The 22750-nt window shown below is 37.8% G+C and overlaps 1 protein-coding gene across 3 annotated transcripts in view; it reads right to left on the bottom strand.

Annotated features, from left to right (window-relative positions):
• Positions 1–6497: 6497 nt before the first annotated feature.
• Positions 6498–22750, bottom strand: part of dnaaf9 (dynein axonemal assembly factor 9) — a 144777-nt gene continuing 128524 nt past the window's right edge. For 2 of the 3 annotated variants that reach the window (XM_059965715.1, XM_059965718.1), the window contains 9 exons: positions 21686–21723; positions 20264–20399; positions 19834–19920; positions 19265–19371; positions 18140–18214; positions 12993–13195; positions 12768–12833; positions 9919–10012; positions 6498–9242 (listed from right to left, as the gene is read on the bottom strand). In XM_059965715.1, the coding sequence (XP_059821698.1) occupies positions 9136–9242; positions 9919–10012; positions 12768–12833; positions 12993–13195; positions 18140–18214; positions 19265–19371; positions 19834–19920; positions 20264–20399; positions 21686–21723 (913 nt within the window). In that variant the 3' untranslated portion in view covers positions 6498–9135. The remainder of the gene's footprint in view (positions 9243–9918; positions 10013–12767; positions 12834–12992; positions 13196–18139; positions 18215–19264; positions 19372–19833; positions 19921–20263; positions 20400–21685; positions 21724–22750) is intronic. The other variant, XM_059965717.1, reaches the window with a different exon arrangement.

Raw genomic sequence — 22750 nt, 5'->3', positions numbered from 1 at the left:
CTGCACAAGGACTCTGAAGCCCCTCCGCACCTCAGATTCCTGGATTTTCTTCCCATTTAGGAAATAGTCTGCACATTTACTTCTATTACCAAAGTGCATGACCATGCATTTTCCAACATTGTATTTCATTTGCCACTTTCTTGCCCATTCTCCTGATCTGCCCAAGTCCTTTTGCATCCTGCCTGTTTCCTCAACACTAGGGTGCAGTTCCTTTGGTTCGGGTGACCTATGTGCCTTTAGGTCTTCCAGCTTTTGGAGCACCTTCTCTCTTATAACAGTAATTGCACCCACTTCTCTTCCTTCACACACAACATCAGGCATACTGCTAGTGTCCCGATGTATGCATCTTTGCTCTCTGCATGTTCCCAGGTTACGTGAAGAGCCAATGAACTGGCATTTGCTGTGGATCTGTTGTGCTAGTCAGCAAATTGGAGTGGAAGAAGCCTTAGCTTTAAAAAAATATCCTTGGGCGGAAAGATTTTGCAAAGTATCACTTCGAAGATACTGTAAAGAAAAAGAGCTTTGGTCAGTGGCCAATCCATACATCAGAGGTTTTGAGAGGAGGGTACTTCAATCGGGTCCACTGCTTGAGTACAAAAAGCCGCGGTGGGTTGTTACAGCAAAAAGAGCTTTGACCAGTGACAAATTGGTAGTCACAATTGATTAGCATGAGGAAATGAGCAGGGACAAGCGCAGCAGCCATCATAGCAGCAACTGTCATCTGAGTGGACAGAGTCAGAGTGGTAATCAGGGGCATTATCTTCAAGGCTTCAGAGAAGGTAAAAGAAAAGCCCAATGTTAATTTTTTTTTCTTCCTCCTTTCTTTATACCTGCTCAGCTGAGATAGTAGAGATGCCAGGCAGGATAGTGGAATGCTCGTCTTGCAGGACTTGGGAAGGCAAGGAGATCCCTAGTGTCCCTGACAACTACAGCTGCGAGAAGTGCATTCGGCTGCAGTTTCTAACAATCTGCTTAAAGGAGTTGGAGCTGGAACTGGAGGAACTCTGAATCATTTGGGAGATAGATAGCACACATAGAAAGGTAATTACACCCAAGGTGCAGGGCACAGGAGACTGAGTGACAGTCAGGAAGGGGACAGGGGTTAAGGAGCCAGAATACCCTTGTGGCCATAACCCCTCAACAGCAGGTATATCACTTTGAATACAGTCTGGGGGGGGGGGGGGGGGAAGAGGGCAGAGTTGAATGGAGAGAAAATACTAAAAGAAATTGGGGTGCAAAGGGACTTGGGAGTCCTTGTGCAGGATTCCTTAAAGGTTAATTTGCAGGTTGACTCTGGTGAGAAAGGCAAAAGCAAAGATGTAATGTTGAGACTTTATAAAAGCACTGGTGAGGCCTGTCTTGGGAGCATTGTGTACAGTTTTAGCCCTTTATTTTAGCAAGCATACTGGAGGGGGTTTAAAGGGGATTCACAAAAATGATTTCAGGATTGAACGGCTTGCCATATGAAGAGTGTTTGATGGCTCTGGGCCTGCATTCACTGGAATTCAGATGAATGAGAAGAGACCGAATTGAAATTTATTGAATGGTGAAAGGCTTTGACAGAGGAAATGTGAATTGGCTATTTCCTATGGTGGGAGAGTCCAAGACCAGAGGACACAGCCTTAGTATAGAGAAACGTCCTTTTAGAATAGAGATGTGGAACTTCTGTAGCCAGAGCATGGTTAATCTGTAGAATACTTTGCCACAAGCAGCTATGGCAGCCAAGTCTTTATATATATTTAAGGCAGAGCTTGATAGATTCTTGATTGGTCAGAGCATGAAGGGATACAGGGAGAAGGATGGAGCTGAGAGAAAGATTGGATCAGCCATGATGAAATGGCGGAGCACAATTGATGGGTTGAATGGCCTAATTCTGCTCCTGTATTTATGGTTTTGTCATCTGTGCAGAAGGTCTTGTGATTGTAATTGCCTGAAGTATAACTTCTTGACCTCAACACTAAGTGGTACATGTGGGATAAATGTAATACTGCACATCAGCTAGGTAACTCCATCTGAACTGTAAAGTATGGTGGATGTAGCATTAGACTATGGGGATGCTTTTCAGCAGTAGGGGCTGGAAATCTGGTTGGGATTGATTGGAAGATGAATGCTACTAAATACAGAGAGATCCTGCATTAAGGCCTGCTAGCCTCAGCCAGAAACTTTAACTGGGGAGGATACTGATCCTACATCAGGACAACAACCCGAAGCACACTGCTAGAGCAACTATGGAGTGGCTTTAAATGAACAAAATTGATACATTTGAGTGACCCAGAGTCCTAATGAAGGGTCTCTGCCTGAAATGTCCATTGTTCACTCTTTTCCATAGCTGCTGCCTGGCCTGCTGAATTCCTCCAGCATTTTGTGTGTGTTCACAGAATTGTGTAAATATGCTTCAGTCTGACTGAAAATCTCTGCCAAAACAAAATGGCTGCCCTCAAGTAGACAAGCTGAATTTCAAATTTAAAGGCAGCAGCTCCATCAGAATTAAAAGTCAGCAGGGCTACATTTCAAACTAAAAGCCTGAATAGAAAGTCTCATCTCCAGAACAGAAGCAATGGAGATAAATAAACCAAAAGGCATGGCGTCTTTACAAGAGAGGGAAGGGAGGGAGGAGATGCTTGGTAGTCAGTAGGTTTATAGCAAATGTCAGTGGTTGGTTTGTCGCTTGAGATGGAGACAGTGAGAGATCCAGATAGGGACAAAAAATAGTCAATGAACTTGAGGGCAGGGCACACAAGTTTATAAAATCAGTATTAACAAAGCCATGCTAAACATCCCTCCTATCTGAGGGCAAGTTAAACATCAATAATTTCCTTACCATGATGTCAGCCTCACCTATCTATAATTGTCTCATCAGAGTGTGTTGTTGTGCTACTGCCTCACAATCTGAGCAATCCAAGTTAAATCCTTAATTCTGTATGGAGATTGTACATTCTCCATGACCTCATAAGCTTCCCTCTGGATGCTCTTGTTTTTTCCCACATTCCAAAGACATGTAAATTGGTTGCTTAATTGGACACTGTCCGTTGCCCCTAATGTGCATGAGTGATAGAATCCGGGACGAATCGATGAAATTGTGAGATCATTTTTAAAAATAATGTTAATATGTTAATTGTGGCTGTTAGTCAACATAAACTCAACAGACAAAATAACTTGTTTCTGTGTCTCTCTCATGTGGCACTTCTGTTGTAGTCAGAGAAGACTTGAAAATATGTTAGGGCTCCAACAATCTCTTCCTTTGCATCCTATAGAAGCCAGGGACACATCTCATCAGGTCTTGGGCGTTTAACCACCTTTAAATCTAAGACATCTAATTCTTTTTTTAATCTATTTATTTTAGAATACCACTTTCTTGATTTCTTCAACTACCATGTCCTTCTCCAGTTTACACTGATGATGTGCATTCATTTTGTCATGCAGTTTTTAAATCTATATTCTAATTCTAACCTTCAAATACATTTCTACACTTGGTTTTACTTCAAAATTATCCCTAATATTCATTTTTAATCACTGCATGGGGCCTTTATTTTCACATTCAAAAAGTGCTTCCTTAGTACATTCAAATCTCCCTAATTTCTTTACTTATACGTTCATAATCTGATTTACAAGGAACTGAGGCTATGTTAAAGGATTAAGTTCATTCCGTACAATACAGAACACCAAAACAGAACTGCTGGGTCCAATACCCTATTAATAACATGGGACACAGAAATATACAACACATTACAGGCCCTCCAGCTCACATTGTTGTGCCGACCATGTAACCTACCGGTACTCTATAAACTGCCTAGAATTTTCCTACCGCATAGCTCTGTTTTTCTAAGCTCCATGTACCTATCTAAAAAGACCCTGCTGTATCTGTCTCTACCACCGTTGCTGGCAGTGCATTCCATGCACCCACCACTGTGTGTGTGAAAAAAAACTTGCCTCTGACATCCACTTTGTACCTAACTCCAAGCACCTTAAAACTATGCTCCCTCATATTAGCCATTTCAACTCTGGGAAAAGCCTCCGGCTACTCACATGATCAATGCCTCTCATCATCTTGTACACGTCCTCTGCCGCTCCAAAGAAAAAAGGCCAAGTTTTAACAAATACAGATCTTACATTTACACTAGGCTAAAGCTCATCAAGCGGATTCACTTCTTTTCCCCTTAATCTTCTATAAGTATTAATACTCCAGAGTACATAAATAATTTTGGAAGTCCATTTGATTTGGTGAAACATAAACTTTATTGAATGTTGAATTGGAAAGCAATTGCTGGAAATTATGTGAAAATTGCAAAACATCACACAACTACAGGTAAAAACACATGAACAAATACAAAAATAAATGGAAAAACTAATTATCCTATACACTTTATTGAATTAATTATATTTTTGCAGTGTAATAAATACAAGATATGCAAAAAAGCTTCAGTCACACACAAAACCAGTTTAACTGAAGTTACAGTAGTGTTGTGCAAATATAATTCAATGTTTTAATTTAAAGATATTACTCCCATCCGAAAACAAACTAAAGTGGTTAAAGTTAGTACGAAAATTATAAATTTGGCACACTTTCAAGTCAGACAAATAAATTCCTGAATTGACTCTTCATTTATATGAAGAAATACTTCTGAAAAATTTAACAATTAATTGCCTAAAAATCCATTGTATCTTTCAATTTGTTATGAGGTAAGTTATTTTGTTAACAATCTGATATTTAAAATTACATCACAAGTTGTAGCAAATTACAGTAAAGTCAGTAATCAACAAATAAAAATGCTCCCTTTTATCTGAATACCAATTCTTTAATTGAATTAATTATGTGCAAATACTATTAGAATTCCAAATAGGAACAATTAAACAATAACTTAAATTAACCCTCAGGTTAAGGGAATGTAGGGTAATTTAAGTTGCAGTGTCCCTATCAACAAATATATGTCCCATAACTTCAGCGACCAGTACAAGACACTCTTTCAACAATAAAAATGCAAGCACACTGTTAAGGCCTGCTAATAGTTTAACATCATAACACCTGCTTGGCATTTAGATTTTCTTTAATACTCTGTTCATTTGATATTAAGTCCCTTTCACCAACACCAGCCTTTTAATAGCAAGCCTTAAATTTCAATTTACTAAGAGGCCCAGAAACACAAAGCATCTCAGTGAAAGAAAATGTTTCTTTAAGTAATTGAAGTATCCAATTACTTCAATGGAGCATTCAATTCAATTATCTTACAGAAACATCAAATAACCTCAGAAACTACAGAAGTCAATCTCCAGACTATAAATTTTACTTTGGTTTTAATTGTTAGTAAAAATCACCTAGTCGTCTTTTATCAATACATTTTACTGCTAATATCTGCTAATACATGTTACACTTTTAAAAAAATAACTTCCCATTCAAACATCCAAGAATTAAAAATCCTTTAGATATCAAATGAGATTTTTTTTAAAAGTCTGTTACATTAAAATTATCTATGGATGTTCCAACATGCTAATAGTTCTGGCATATGGGCTTCCAGTATTCTGGGCTGAATTGTAAATGGGTTCCTGTCTCCTATAATGCAAATATGATTTGACGTATCATGCACATTAGTCTGAAGTTGCCATTAATTAATTGCTAGACCATAAATAGAGCTTACAATAACTTATCTTGCACTTGTAGGAGTACAGGTAAGAACGTCTTGTAATTTTATGCTGCAGGAAACTAACCAACAGCCCAAATATTGCAATTCTTCTTACTGGTAAAGGACTAAGTGTGGTGAAAAATTTCACAGTGAATCTATTTTTAATATGCTACAAAATACAATTGCTGGCTATCTAATGTACCAATCATCTTCTTGCCTCTATCATCACAGTAGTCATTGATGTTAAACTAACATGTTAATGTAGCCTAATATAAGACTCCATTTTAGTGTAAGCATCTTAACTATTCATTTGATTATGATCGACGACCTTTCCAAAACCCTGTAAAATCATACATCTGTTTTCAACTATGAACGTCACTGATCCCATGCCTCTATTTTGATGAGCCCAGAATTTAGATTAAATCATATAATTGATTTATTACAGCATGGTAATGATCTCATCTGGATACTTAATCATCCTGCATGGTATTTACTTCAATTAATGATACATCCCTCCCCAAATCATGGTGAAGCTGTCATTTTATAGCTTCAACCTAGAAAACAGTGTAAAGCTTTAAAAATATTTTTGCTATTTTTTTTTACAGTGCATCTCAGATTACAACTGTTAAGTCGTCCATCACAACTCACAAAAACTACTTTTTGCTGTCCCAGCAAGTTAATAATAAATGTGGCTATAGTGCTAAACAAACACACAAACCCATCTGAATATTAAAACAGCATAGCTGTAAAGTCTACTTTTTGGGGAAGGCTACAAAACATTTCTACAGTCACCTACTTTTAAATCTAACTCTGAACTGCTTGGACTGATAAACTGCCATTTACTTATTATGTTGACAAAATGCTCCGCTTAGTTCTCCATTGACATTAATTAACCTTTATTGTACCAATATACATTTAGAAACGAAGCTGGAAGCATTCTTCATCATATTGATGCAGCAAAACATGAAGAATACAGAGTACCTAAGTTATTGACTCTGTATGTTAGCAATAGGCATGCTATCATCTATGCAAAAATCTTATTGACCTTGGTTACGTGAACTTTTTTAAAAAGTTGAAGTATGGAAAGCTACATCACAGCAGAGTAACACAGCCTCTTCGAGAATTGCAGTGCAGCGTTCCAACTTAACAGATGAGGGAACATTTCTTATGAAGTGATTTAATGTTTGAAATTTGTAAAGCAATTGTATTCTAAATTTTATGGAAAAATTACTTGGATGGCATTTCATTTAAATTAACAAAATACTGAAGGAGCTGCACTTTACTTATATTAAGTGTCCTAATTTAAGGAAAACCAATGATGATCTGTAACCAAGTCTTCGCACATTTTTTGGTACCCTCATCAAGAATATTAAAGCAAGTGGCAGCATTATCCTACACTGATAGCCATTCCCCTTGAATGTGCTCACTTTTTAAATTAAGATTTATGTAATCTACACTCTATCATGCATATAGATGATTTACATGCATAATCAAGAGCCCAAGACCAACCAGAGTCAGATGCATATTGAATTCAGGAAGACTCATCATCTATTTAAGCAATACAAAGGATAAATAAAATGTAATACTTATTCCCTGTATAGTAAATATTTTAGAATAAGGGAAATATGTGGTCCAAATGGATCAACTTACATCTTAATTCTTGGACTCCGGTGTTGGCTAAAAGATCAATTATTTCTTGTATTATTTCAAAATCTATCCATAATTACTTTACTGAACCTGCAAAGCTTTAAAAGTCCCGTATATTTATCAAACTTTCCAGTAATATATGTCAGCTGTTTGATTCTGGGACAAAAAGAAAGGTAATGCTCTGTCTACTTGTATAGTTCTAATCAACACTTAACTGAGTACAGCTGAGTCAAGTAAATGAATAAAACCACTGTTGCAGACAGAGAAGCAGGCTACATAATGTAGTCATGTTACTCACCTGTGGAGTACCATCAGTACTTAAGTGCATTATCTGACACGATGCATAGCAGTTTTACAAGCTTCATCTAGAACAGATTAGGGCTTGTTTAGGAACAAATAATAGACTTTGTAAACTCCAAACTGTGGGAACCAAAATGCTAACTAGATTAGTGTAGCTGACTTACGCAAGCTACATAATACAAAGTGCAGCCAAAAGATTTTCTTTTTTCACATTTTTAAAGGAATTGTGTAAATATAGAACGAAGTTGAACAAATTAGCCTGAATACCTCATTTGCAGCTGAAATGGCCACTATCCACAATATTATTCATATTACTTGCAGAGAATAGGTCAGAAACGTAATTTTCACAGAACATTGAAATATTTGTTATTTCACCAATCCAACTGCTTATCTGTACCTGGTTTCTCTATTTGCTTGTCCAATTTCTCTCTCTCTATATGTAAAGTTCATGAAATCTAGCAATAGCTTTGTTTCACCATTATTTCATGCTTCACAAATAACATGTTACATATGGGAAAATTATCTTTTAAAGGATTTTACAAGTTATTACACTTCCAGGGATTCCAAAAGCTAGAAGTTCTGAACTGTGAATAGAAATACAGCTATTAGTTGTTATTAATGTATTCTAAACCTTATTCAACAGAGTAACTGGTTCCTAGCTAAAAAAAAAAATCTGATCAACATTACCATTACATGAAGATAATCCATTTCACCAACCCCTTTCATTTACTTTCCCAGCATAAGCTAATAATTTTTGGCCACAACACCTGAGTGCTGGGCAAGATGAGATAGGAGTAAAGTGAAAAATGCAGACAATTTTGCACTGTTATGTGCAAAATAAAATCACATAGGACTTTAATTTTAACATGCCAATTCAATACTCTTTCCCATATGACACAAGGGTTCATGAATATGGTGCTAAAACTGTAGACAATAGCTGAAGCAAAACATGCCTTATTGTTAGTCAAGCTTATGATCTACAGACACCATTACCAAACTATGACTTACAACTTTGCTAATTCTCTTATGAACTAAAGAATTTATGGAGGATTTTGTACTAAATTACATGGGCCAATCATGTGGAGTAATTGTGCCACCTATTTTTTTAAGCAAGCTATAAGACTGCATAGATCAGACACAATTCTAATTCCAGAATCACAAAAGAAAAATAAATTGGAAAAAAATGCAAATAGCTTATGGGTCAAACTATGTTCATTTCAAGCAGCTTGAAACTTAATAAAGTGTCGAGTTTTGTATTTTGTTGGGTTAAATTTGACCCCTTGTGTAAAACTGAAATGGGAATTTCATCAATTCTAATTCCCTTTGCAGCTTGCCCTCAACAGTTTCATGAACAACAGAAAACTCCATCTGAACATTTGATTAGAGGTATAAACATTTGTAAATTCCTACAGGTTTCTTACTTAAAACTTTTTAGTAACATTTTAAGACACATCAATGCACAAGGAAAGAGCTTGGTATTTTACCAATCTAATTCAGCTTTGAACAACTTGTTCATTATCAGTGATCTGTTGTCCTGTTGAATATAATGCACATCAGACTATACCAATATTTATGGTTCAAAGAGATCTTGACTCTCTTGTTTTTCAATTTCTGCATTGTATTTCTCAATGTCTTTGTTGACTTCGGACAGGTATTCTTCTATGAATGTGTCCATCACTGATTAGAAATATAAAGGAAAATACCCATCCTGTTTGTGATCTTTCTACAAATGGAAATCCAATTCATCTCTAATACCGCTGGTTTCCAATTCTCCTTAAGGTTATAAACAGTTTTGGATGCAATTTAATATAATGAAAAACGTGCAGGACAGACCTCAGAATTCTGCAATTTAACAGTTGCTCTTAACTACCTGAAAGGCAATGCCAAGTATAATCACTTAGACAGGCATTAGACAGCGTAAGATATTTGAATACACATGTAAAATACTTTCACTTTCCTCATACAGATTAACAAAAAGGAAAGATATCTTAGCAATCAATCCATTTGCTAGCATTAATAATGAGGCTATTTCAGTTTTGTCATTAATTTCTGTTCCATGTAAAAAGCTAATTATTTTCCGCAGAAAAGGCTCCAAATACAACATTAAAAGACATTCAAAAGCCTCAGAACAAAATTTTTTTTTTTTTTTAGTGCAAAAATCTTTTAGTGCAAATGAAGTCAATGGGAAAATTAGTATTCATCCCCGAAGAGTTCAGGCCACAAACAATTTTGAACTATCCTTACCTTGAAGCAGGAGATTTCACATTGAACTTCATAAATAAAACTTAATCATTCCATTTTTACAGCACAAACCCTAATCATTAATCTTAAAACATTCCCATTGAAAGGATACATGGATGATAGTCTCTCTTCTCACCAAAGAAGTTTACAAACTGGTTCCCATTATAAAACCAACCAGGTGGTGGTAGCTCTAAATGACGTTTCATCTGTTAAACGATAAAAAAGTTTAAGTATCATTTATATTCTTAGTTTCAATGCAAAATTGAAAAAAAAAAATTAATCCTAGAATTAACTACCAAGAAACACAGAGGCCCATTTGAAAGCAACAATGCATCACAACTGTCTGCGCATTGTACTTGAACGTATTTTTTATCCATGCTGCCACTGTCTTCTGTTTTCTGTGGAGCTCAATAATGCTTACCAGTTTGTGTAATCTCATGAAATGGTTTCTGAAAATCTACACATGCAGCAATTAGAATTGGAATTGTATTGAAATTCATTTAATATTTTCACATGTACTGAGATACTGTCTTGCATGTCATATTGAACAAATGATTACACAATGCACTGAGGTAGAATAAGGTAAAACATTAAGAATACAAAATAAAATTTAACACCTGCTTTATAATGAAGGTATACAATGTATAAGATTCAGCTGCACTACAGCAGGGGTTCCCAAGGGGTCTATAGGCTTTGGGGAGGGATGTGGTGTTGTTGACAATGCTACTGACTTTGTTTTGTTGCCCAATGTAGTACGTTAGCCCTACAAAACTGAAAGTTGCCCTGGAATTGGATTTTAAACAGGTACTGTCGCTTAGGATCTTTGATAGCTTTATGATGATCGTACCTCCTTTTCATAATCTTTTCTGTTACCGTTAATACAAAATTTGGTCATCTAGATTTAGTATGAATGATGATTACAAATTTTCTAAGTATAAGCTTGTGATCAGCTGCTTCTGACGTCATTTTACTTTTAGGCCACCCTGTGACTAGTAAGTCCCAGCTTCACAGGGCCTGGGGGTGCTCATGAAGAGAACTGGAAAGGCACTGTCAGCAATCTGTCTAAATTCACTCTGGGAATCCTAGCAGTCTCTCAGAATGTTTTGTTTAGTCTTAAGCCTTGGGGTGATTCTACAATGCATTTCCCTAGCCCAGCTACTTTCTACCAGAGAGTTAGGCTGTCTCTGAACATGTCCTTTTCAAGCTCCAGCAAGGAAATGTACTGTCCTTGTATTTTTCTGTTTATAATCTCTGCATCTTCTTAAGATTTAACATTTCTGTAGCTTAATTAGATATTGTAAGTACATATCCTCTGTGCTAATTACATATTTTGTTTCCCACTTTATATTTTGTCATGTAATATCTTTATACAGAGTAGGGAAGGTGTTAAAGTAAGTCAGCATCAGTTAAAAATAAGTACTAGGGAAATGAAAGAGACTTAAAGCTAATAAATCCACAGAACTTAATGACCGGCAGTTTAGTGCTTTGAAGAAAGTGGCTATACTATGGCCAGAGTTATCTAAAAAGTTCCATATACCTTACAAGAGTTGCCACAGAGCAGAAGATACCAAATACAAAGACACCATAATTACCAATATATGCCCATTATTTCAGAAATGAGGGAGACTGAAGATAGAGAATAGACCACTTTGTTAACATGCACTTTGTTAACAAGTACTTGCAAAATACTGGTATTTTTTAATGAAGGAAAATAGCAACAGTAATAGGATTGCATAGAGACAACATGGATTTATGAAAGATGAATTACATTTGACAAATCTGATGAGGGTGATTCAATTTGATATGCTGTATTTGGACTTTGAGAAAAGGCCTTTGATAATGAATTGATTCAGTAAACAACTAAGACAGCAATGGGTACATGGACATTACTGGAAGAGGAATTAAGTGGAAGAGAAAACATATCTTGTTCCAATTGTATAAAATCCTTGTGAAACTACACCTGGTGTGTTACTAAGATATCTTGTCTTCCTATCGAAGGAAAAACATATTTGTATTAGGAGTAAAAAGAAGATTTAAAGGATTTGATTCCTAGTTTGGCAAATATATCAGATGGAGAGTTTAAACAGATTAAGCGCACACTGTCTGGGGTTTAGGAAAATGATTCAGTCTTCTAATGTAGTAGTTTTAACATAGTTATCAGAATTAAATGAAATCAAGAAGAGAAACATCTTCATAAAGATTAAAAGTGCAGTGAAACAAGTTCCATCATTAACTGGACAAGTATTTGTAAAGAACTAATAAACTATTTAATGGGACTAAAGTAAGCACAATATTTAAAGACACAACATGGTATAATAGACCAAGTAACACCCTCTCTGCTGTGTTATTAGGATACAAAAGTGAAAATACTTCCTGAACACTGTAATGTTCCACAACCAAACAACATTCAATAGCTTTAAGTGATATACTCAACAATTTCATTTCTCTCCCCCTTTAACAGCTATGAATCAATCAATTCGCAAGTAAAAATAAATTCATGGAGTTGTCCATCAAAATGTTAACCCATTCAGGTCTTCCACCTACAAGTTAAATCTCATTTAGGCATTGATCGTGTGGATAGTCAGAGGCTTTTTCCCAGGGCTCAAATGGTTGCCACAGGAGGACGCAGGTTTAAGGTGCTGGGGAGTAGGTACAGATGAGATGTCAGGGGTAAGTTTTTTTACTCAGACAGTGGTGAGTGCATGGAATGGACTGCCGGCGATGGTGGTGGAGGTGGATACGACAGGGTCTTTTATGAAACTTTTGAATAGGTACATGGAGCTTAGAGAAATGGAGGTCTATGGGTAAGCCGAGTAATTTCTAAGGTAGGGACATGTTCGGCACAACTTTGTAGGCTGGAGGGCCTGTATTGTGCTGGAGGTTTTTCCATATTTCTATGTTTCTTTTAGTTCTGATTCAATCACTATAAAATTTTTTTAAAAATTAGTAATCAGTACTTACGTGGATATTTTTAATTTCTTGCTTGGTGAGGGTTTCTAATGTCCTGAAAGGCTTCTTCAGTAGTTTCTATAGGGAAAAATAATGAGAATATTCATATTTTCACTGAAAATATAAAGAATGTTAAGTAACCTAAATCTAGTACATGTTACAACTATACAAGACTTATTAATGATCAATTTATAATTAAGACATACGGTACTACGTATTACATTTACAACTCTCTACCTGTCTTGTGCACTGTCGCAGCCAGTCTTTCATCGTCTCCTCTTTCAGCATGCAGCCAATGAATACAACAAAATAATCAAGAGTCTTCCCATTAGTCCTCCCATCACCTTGCAAAGGAGGTGGTGAAGGGCCGTCTTCCAAAGGTTGTGCAGAGAATATATTAGTCTGGGTGTTGTGACAAATTTCAAATGTTTTTTCACAATCTAAACAAGAAAACAAGCAAAGGTATTTGCAGGGACAATGCCAGTTAAGAACATTATATTCTTGAGGTTATAAAAGGTACATAATGCTGTCTACTTAAAGAAGAGTATACAGAAAAGATTGTTCTCTAAGTGGTTATTTATCTTTCATTTTGTATTTTGCTTGCTAGATTAATATACTAGATCAATAGACCACCATATATGCCTCTGCACATACAGTGTTGCCATCAGATGTAACGATGTGATCAAACATTGCAAAAAGAACATTATGAATGACTATGAACAACCTAGTCTTGCTTCCTGGGAAAAGACGCTCCATATACACTTGACATTGCAGAAAATGATCAGTTGGCCTCTCGAAACGAAGCTATTGCAGATGAAGCAAATTAAGATTTTAGATTCCTAAATAGAAAGCTCTTTTTCCACAGGATGCAGGTATTCAGAAGAGGCAAACACTTATTCTCCATTCCCAATTTCCACTTAGCCAAGGCCATTTTGACAGCCAAATTTCAATGACATTAGCCTGCAGTTTCCAACATCTGGTAAAGTCTGCAGAATTTCTTATCAAAAGAAAATTAATAAACCCGATGAAATTTTAAAATATCCAAAGATTTTAGGATCACAATTACAACATTGGTATTCCAGACATACAGTGGCATGCAAAAGTTTTGGCACCCCTGGTCAAAATTTCTGTTACTGTGAAAAGCTAAGCTAGGAAAAGATGACCTGATTTCCTAAAGGCATAAAGTTAAAGATGACATATTTCTTTAATATTTTAAGCAAGGCTACTGATTTATTTCCATCTTTTACAGTTTCAAAATAACAAAAAAGGAAAAGGGCCCAAAGCAAAAGTTTGGGCACCCTGCATGGTCAGTACTTAGTAACAAACACCCCCTTTGGCAAGTATCACAGCTTGTAAATGCTTTCTGTAGACAGATAAGAGTCTTTCAATTCTTGTTTGGGGGATTTTCGCCCATTCTTCCTTGGAAATGGCTTTTAGTTCTGTGAGATTCTTGGGCCGTCTTTGAGGTGTATCCACAGATTTTTGATTATGTTTAGGATGGGGGACTGTGAGGGCCCTGACAAGAGGCTTGTGCCTCTTGAGGTAGTCCAATGTGGATTTTGAGGCATGTTTAGGATCATTATCCTGTTGTAGAAGCCATCCTCTTTTCATCTTCAGCTTTTTTTTTAAAACAGCCGGTGTGATGTTTGTTTCCAGAATTTACTGGTACTTAATTGAATTCATTCTTCCATCTACCAGTGAAATGCCACTGACTGCAACATAAGCCCAAAGCATGATCGATCCACCCCCGTGCTAAACAGATGGAGAGGTGTTCCTTTCATGAAATTCTGCACCCATTTTTCTCCAAACATACCTTTGCTCATTGCAACCAAAAATTTCTATTTTAACTTCATCAGTCCACAGGACTTGTTTCCAAAATGCATCAGGCTTGTTTAGATGTTCCATTGCAAACTTCTGAGACTGAATTTTGTGGTAAGGACGCGGGAAAATTTTCTTCTGATGACTCTTCCATGAACGTCATACTTGTGTAGGTGTCGCTGCACAGTAGAACAGTGCACCACCACTCCAGAGTCTGCTAAATCTTTCTGACGGTCTTTTGCAGTCAAACGGGGATTTTGATTTGCCTTTCTAGCAATCCTACTAGCAGTTCTCTCAGAAAGTTTTCTTGGTCTTCCAGACCTCAACTTGACCTCCACCGTCCCTGTTAACTGCCATTTCTTAATTACATTACGAACTGAGGAGACGACTATCTGAAAACACTTTGCTATCTTCTTATAGCCTTCTCCTGCTTTGTGGGCATCATTTATTTTAATTTTTAGGGTGCTAGGCAGCTGCTTAGAGGAGCTCATGGCTGCTGATTGTTGGAACAAGGTTTGAGGAGTCAGGTGAGCTTTGAAATTTGCATCACCTGGCCTTTCCTAATGATGACTGTGAAGAAGCCATAGCCCTAACAAGCTAATTAAGGTCTGAGACCTTGGTAAAAGTTATCTGAGAGCTCAAATCTCTTGGGGTGCCCTAATTTTTGCTTAAAATGTTGAAAAGAATGTTTCATCTTTAACTCCTGATGAAGGGTTTCGGCCTGAAACATTGTTATTACCTCCTCCCATAGATGCTGTCTGGCCTGCTGAGTTCTGCCAGCATTTTGTGTTTTTTTTTTATTTATTTCCAGCATCTGCAGATTCACTTGTGTTCATCTTTAACTTTATGACTTTTGGAGATCAGTTCATCTTCTACTCACTTAACTATTCACAGTAACAGAAATTTTGACCAGGGGTGCCCAAACTTTTGCATGTCACTGTAATTATTTAAATCTAAATCAATCTGCAGTCATGTTGGGATCCAAACAAACATTCAGTTCTCTATACACTAGTCTGATAACTAAATATACTACTGCACATTTCTCTAACAAAAAATACCACAGTGGCTCCAGCCCACTCCACTGCACATCAGGAGTCAATGTACAAATCATTTAGTCGTATGTAGTGCAATAAACTTGCTCTGACTGACCAGCCAGAAACACAATATCAGCAAGCATTTGAGAATGCTCCACGTAAATGTGCCCTTTCAAGTTACAGGAAATAGTTCACTGTCCCTTCATTCTTGCTAGTTCTAAATCTTGACACTTCCTCCCCACATAAGTATTTCCACCAGAAGTAAAGCACTAGGTAAGAACATACCTCACTACCTTCAAAATTGGAATGGGAAGTATTAACAGTCTTGGCAAACAAACTAAATCCCACAACTGCTTAGGTAAGAAATAAATGATGTACAATAGTGGTCACCAACCTTTTTAAGCCCAAGATCCACTACCTCGGCCTTAGTGAAAGGTGAGGTCGACTCCATATTGATTAGTCACACGCATGTGCACTGGGGCACAGAAGACCGGAAGTAAAGCCCACAACCCGAAAGTAGAAATAATGCATAAGCACCAGGGGTACCCACCCTTTTTTGCACCATAGGCCAGTTTAATATTGACAATATTCTTGCGGACCGGCCAACTGGGGGGTGGGGGTGGGGGGTGTGTTAAACACGACCTTCATGGCTGTTGCCACTTAACTGCTGTCCCGCCCTGCTCATGTTTTCTCCACTGAAAAAACTCAACGGGTTCATCTTTAAGTGCAGGGTGCTTGGACTCAAGGTACCGAAGCAGCTTAGAGGGCTTCATTGCCGCATTAGACAGCCTCCAGGCCCGTACTCCAGCCTCTGCCCCTCTGCTGCCAGACGCTCTGGCCAGGTGTGGCTGGTCATGCGTGGGGTGAGAGGACAAGGTCAGGGCTGGAGGTCCCCATGCCAGAGCCGTGGCAGTCGCGGTCTGGACAGAGCGACAGGCCCACGCCCACCCCCTTGGTAGGATCTATCGACCGACAAAAGTTTGTTTCAGCAGATCACAGCAAGGTAGCTGCTCTGATACTTACGAAACCTTGAGCCCGAATTAGGTCGTCTGCGAATACTTTAGCACCGGATTCCCCACGAACATTGGGTGTACTAAACAGGTTCAGAGGCGGCACACATCTGTCCGCGCTCCGAGACAGTAGCATCGGGTCTTCCCGCCAGCCACACTCCAGGCCAGTAGCATCAGCACTTCCCACCGGCCGCGCTCCGGGCGAGTAGCTTCGGCACTTCCCGCTGGCTGCGCCCCGGGCGAGTAGCATCGACGGCTCTCGCCGGCCGTGTGTTTAGGCGACTGATGACCTCGCATGGGTTCAAGGTCAACAGTGGCTGTGACAGGGAATGAGGAAAGGTGCAACTGACTCATATTGTTTCCTCGCAGCCCAGTGGTTGGGAATCACCAAAGTACACTGCGTAGTGCGGGAGACCTATGCACATGCGCACTGGGCAGAAAGAACGGAACGAAACGAAAACCCCGCAACCCAGAAACAATCTCTCAACAGTATTAGTGTATTTATTTTCTTTTTTTTGGGATCTACTGGAAAAGTCTCAAAGATCCACCAGTCGATCGAGATCGATGGGTTGGCAACCACTAATGTACAACACCGGGCTTCTCTTAACTCTCACTTTTGCATTTTCACTTTCCTTTTTAGATTTAAGTATTCGTGTATGCACTTATTGACAAGTTGAAGTAAAATAATTCAAGTTGAACTGCAGTACCTAAAGCTTAGCCTTACAGAAAGCAAATCTACTTTAATGAGGGCGGCAATGGAAAGTACAAGTAGAAAGAAGATAACACTGTTAGTCTAGCAGAAAATCTAGCAAAAATTACAAAAGCAAAATTCTGTAGAAATAGTAAATAAAAACAGAAACTAGTACAGGTACTCAGCATATCCAGCAACTATGAGCACAGAATCAATATTTCATATTAGAACATAGAACAATACTAGTAGGAAGCAGGCCCTTCAGCCCATGATGTTGTAATTAAGCCGCTGACGCCCAATTCCTTCTGCCTGCACATGGTACACATCTCGCAATCTCTTTAAAAGCTTCTATAATGTCTGCCTCCACCTCCACACTTGACAGTTCATTCTAGCACCTACCAGTCTTCTGAGGGAGAGAATTAAAGATCATTTGGAAAAGCAAGGGCTAATCATGGACAATCAACATGGCTTTATCAAGCAGAGATTTTATCTGACCAATGTAAATGAATTTTTTTGCAGAGGGGACACGAGGGATATTTTCTTCATTCAGAGATTGGTAACTATCTGGAATGCACTGTCTAAAGCAAAGTCCCTGAGAGCACTTAAAAAGAGTCAAGATAAGCATATGTATCATCTAGCACAGGCTAGGCATCTAGGACTAAGTGCTGCATGATAGGATTAATATGGAAGGGTACCCACTAGTCAGCATGGATGAGTTGAGCTGAATGACCTACTTCCATACTGTGCGATTCTGTGGACAAAAAAAAATCTCAATTGCCCCAGCATTTATACCACCTTACACAGAAGAATGATAGCAATGAAACTATGTACCTGAAAATTTCAGCTGTGCTTGAACATGATAAACATTTCCACAGAAAGGACTTGATTTCAACATGTTCCTCAGTGCTAGATGGACACAAAATGCAGATCAAGGTTACTAAGGAAAAATGCTAGAAGTATTCTTTGGTTTAAATATTTTACACAACAGTTTGAAGATTTAAGGAAATTGCCATTAATATTTACTCATCCTTCCAAATACCAACCATTCTCATTATAGCATCTAACAGTTAAATAACTCCACACACTGGGTCAGCAGGTAGCTTATTCAGGTCGTGAAAACTTACGGTAGTCATTGCAATTGATCTGTCTGGAGAAGATGTAAATAGGATATAAGTACGAACAGACACTAACAGAAGGAAAAATGCTGAAAAGTTATTGGAACATTTGAAATAAAAGTGTTGGGAATATAGACCTTAAGAGAGAAAAATAATAGTTTAACACACTGATGACATTAATCTGAATTGGAAGGCTGCCTGAATCAATTGCTTCCTGAATCAATTGGTTTGGTTTACATATAATTGCAAAGTAAACAATACCAGATATGGAAAGGAATTATTTCCTAAGAATCAATTGTATAGATCATCTAGCAAAGTCCAAAGGAAAATAATTTTTTTTCAAGTTTATAATTTATCACTTTCTTGTTTCTTTGGATCAGCAGCAAAAGATCAACTGTAAGAGGTTTACTAAGGTCTATAAATAAAATACAGCAAACAATTGTGTTGAGAACTTTCAATTGATATGTCAATATCTTTTCAACTCTGACAATAATGTACTTATTCTGCCCTTTCAAAGTTATGACATGTACAATGCTAGCTTGAAAGGGAGGTAAAGAATCTCAAATCCTTTTAGTTACGTCAACGGGACTAATGCATTGTCACACAAGTAGACATATCATCCAGAAATGAAACCAAATTATTATTCACATTTTAAAATAACTCCTATCCCATAGAATTATATTTGTACCCATCTACCAAGTTATTATCATTTTATTTCCATTTACAACTGCACCATCTTTAAGTACAAGCTTGGTAAAATAAAATAATCAGCAGCTGATGTTTTGCTGCTGATCCAAAGAAACTGAAGAATTTTATACTTCGCTATAAAACTTAACTGTACCTTTACACTTTGTCACAAATCGGGCCTTATCAAGTGGACGGTTGAACCGAATGCAGATCTGAGTCATTTGTGGGAAAACTGGTCCTGATCTGAATTTGCCATTCCACCTAGGTGAAACGTAAAATTAAAGTATACATTGCTTTCCAAAACATTCAGGAATATTTAATTTTCTTAAAAATGTTTTTCCTTAGCAAAGTAAAGCTTTCTCCAAAACAACATTGCATGCAAAGCACATTGGCATCTGTAAAAAGTGTTTCAGTACAGGTTACGCTATTTTGTTAAACTGTTAATTTAAAAATCTCTTTATCCAAGTTACATTATGTAGAACAAAACAAACCAGAAACAGGCTCTCCCGCTCACAATGTCTCCACCAAAGCTTTTTCATGAAATTGGCAGTTGCGTTGGCACAAAATAATTAATAATTTGAAGTAATCAAAGTAAATAGTAACAAAATTGTTGATATAAATGCCAGAATGTCTGCACAATTTCACATCTTAAATCATTTACACTTTTGTCTGCTGTTGTTTGTGAAGAGTAGCACAAAAATAATGTACAGTGGAAAATCTTACCAGCCAGGAAACATCAAATAACGTGTTCTCAACATAAAGGTTTCTGAGAAACTGTTTTCAGACAGAATCATTTCAATATCAGCATTCCTAAGTTTTGTGGGAAAGAAGGATAAAGGGGAATTTTATAAAGGTGATAATGCATGCTGATTTATTAATTTAATGCCGTAGGTTTTATTTTGATGTTCACAGGATGTAAAGCATTCTAACCACATGCAAGATATGTCTGTTTCCATCTATTGCAATTAATAATTGAGATATTTAATCTTTAATCTATGTCAAATTCCAGATAAAGGCACCTAGTGGGTAGCCACATTTTTACTTAATGTTTGCATTACAGAATTATAGAGGCTTATCATGTATTAACTATAATTCATTGGATGCGTCTTCTAAATGAAGGTGGAATTCAAAACTTCAATCCTGATTTTAATACCTTGTCACTGTTCCCTTTTCTGCTAGAATGAATGCAACTCTGGGGTTTGCTACACGAATCAACTTCTGCAGATGCACCAAGAGCGGATGCCTTTGCTCGGAGGTCAAGCTTGTGAAAACTACATTACTAACCACTCCTGCAAACAAAAAAAGGTAGCTCAATAAGTTATCAATAAGATTGAAATGAGTACAGAGAAAATTTATAAGGATGTTGCCAAGACTTGAGGACCTTACTTACAGGGAAAAGTTGATTAGATTGGACTTCATTTGTTACAGTGCAAAAAAAATGAGGGGAGATTTGACAGAGGTATTGAAAATTATGAGGGATAAATTCAAGCAAACCTTTTCTACTAGTCTTGTTAAGGATGAAAGGTGAAATATTTAAGGGGAACCTGGGGGGGGGGGGGGGGGGGGAGGGAACTTCACTCAGAAGGTAGTGCAAGTGTGGAATGAGCTGCCAGCAGAAGTGATGGATGTGGGTTTGATTGCAACACTTAAGAGAAGTTTGGATAAGTACATCGATGGAAGGAGCGTGCAGAGCCATGGTCTGGATGCAAGTCAATAGCACTAGGCAGAATAACAGTTTGGCACAGACTAGATGAACTGAAGGGCCTGCTTCTGTGCTATAGTGCTGTATGACTCTGTGATTGAGAAACTGAGACTAAACATAAAATGAAAATTAATGTCTTATTCTTTCCATTGTATCCCTTAGTTTGAAGTCTCATGCACCAAATCTCAGATTTCTAACTCAAACTTAGCTTTCTTCCACACCACTCCACCAGCTGCATTCTAGGTAAAAAAAAAAATAAATCACACTGTGCAGATAAATCCTCAGGTTTACACAGTGGAAAAATCTTAGTAAAAGCAGTCGTGGGTGTCTAGAAGATGCTAAAAAAAAATGTTAAATTGAGCGGTAGAATTGTAGCTCACCACTCTATTTTTGGCTCACAGACTGGAAGGGCCAATTGGGATCCATCCGTCAGTCAGGTAAAACGGTTCCATGAATAGTCCAACCACTTTAAAAATGGCTTAATGTATTGGCAAATGCCAGAAAGGACTTTAATATTTGGATTCAATTATGCAATTTCTATTGCAAAAAGCACACACGAACACTCAAGCTTAAAACAGAACTCAGCTATAAAGCTTATTACTAAAGTCAATGTTCCAGCTGGCTAAGATCACTTCACCAAGAAGTGGTCTTAGATACCTACATGGTGCATAAAAGTAGCAGTGTATCAGAAAAACTTGAACATTTGTCAAAAATTACCATTGCAATTCCTATACAGGATGCAAGCATACACTTGCATTATCTGGACACAATCCTAAAACATTTCGGTTACATCAATAGATGTGAGGTAAGCAAAAGAGCAAAAAACCAATTACTTTCAACAATATACACAGTATTTACTTCAATTCTAAATACCTTGAGAGCACTGATCCAAAAGCTTTGGGAAAAGTAACCTGGAACAAAACAAGTATATTATGAAAATAACATAATAAGTCAATTGATGCAGGCAAAATATGACCATAAGACAAAAGAGCAGAATAGGCAATTCAGCCAGCTGAGTGTTCTTTCTGAAGTCTCAAAACAATCTGCAAATTTGCTAAGGGTTATGAACATTGCCTAAGGACCTTACTTGGATCTCTACAATCCATAGGAGTGAAGAATGCTGTTCTGATCAAGCTTAGAACTGCTTACTGCTATCATAATCATGGTTAGGAATGACAAGAAACTATTACTAGGAATTTATTTCTGCTTTCTATATGGAACAGAAATGACAACAGGACTCCTAATTCAGCACAAAGCTGGGAGCAATAACTGGTTGGGATAGCACGGTCCAAAGTTACACAATGGTCTAAGAGACACAATCAAATATTCCCAACTGGTGAGGAAATCTGCAGATGCTGGAAATTCAAGCAACACACACAAAATGCTGGTGAAACACAGCAGGCCAGGCAGCATCTATAAGGAGAAGCACTGTCGACATTTCGGGCTGCGACCCTTTGTCAGGACTAACTGAAAGGAAAGATAGTAAGAGATTTCAAAGTAGGAGGGGGAGGGGAAAATGTAAAAACTTTAGGGGGGGGGGAGGGAAAGATGTGCTTGGTAGTGGGATCCTGTTGGAGGTGGCGGAAGTTATGGAGAATTATACGTTGGACCCGGAGGCTAGTGGGGTGGTAGGTGAGGACAAGGGGAACCCTATCCCGAGTGGGGTGGTGGCGGATGGGGTGAGGGCAGATGTGCGGGAAATGGGAGAGATGCGTTTGAGAGCAGAGTTGATGGCAGAAGAAGGGAAACCCCTTTGTTTAAAAAAGGAAGCCATCTCCTTCGTCCTGGAACAAAAAGCCTCATCCTGAGAGCAGATGCGGCGGAGGAACTGTGAGAAGGGGATAGCCTCCTACTTTCAAATCTCTTAATATCTTTCCTTTCAGTTAGTCCTGATGAAGGGTCTCGGCCCAAAACATCAACAGTGCTTCTCCTTATAGA

The sequence above is a fragment of the Hypanus sabinus genome, chromosome 3 (assembly GCF_030144855.1).
Source record: "Hypanus sabinus isolate sHypSab1 chromosome 3, sHypSab1.hap1, whole genome shotgun sequence".
Lineage (NCBI taxonomy): Eukaryota > Metazoa > Chordata > Chondrichthyes > Myliobatiformes > Dasyatidae > Hypanus > Hypanus sabinus.
This window is presented reverse-complemented; position numbering and strand designations above follow the sequence as displayed.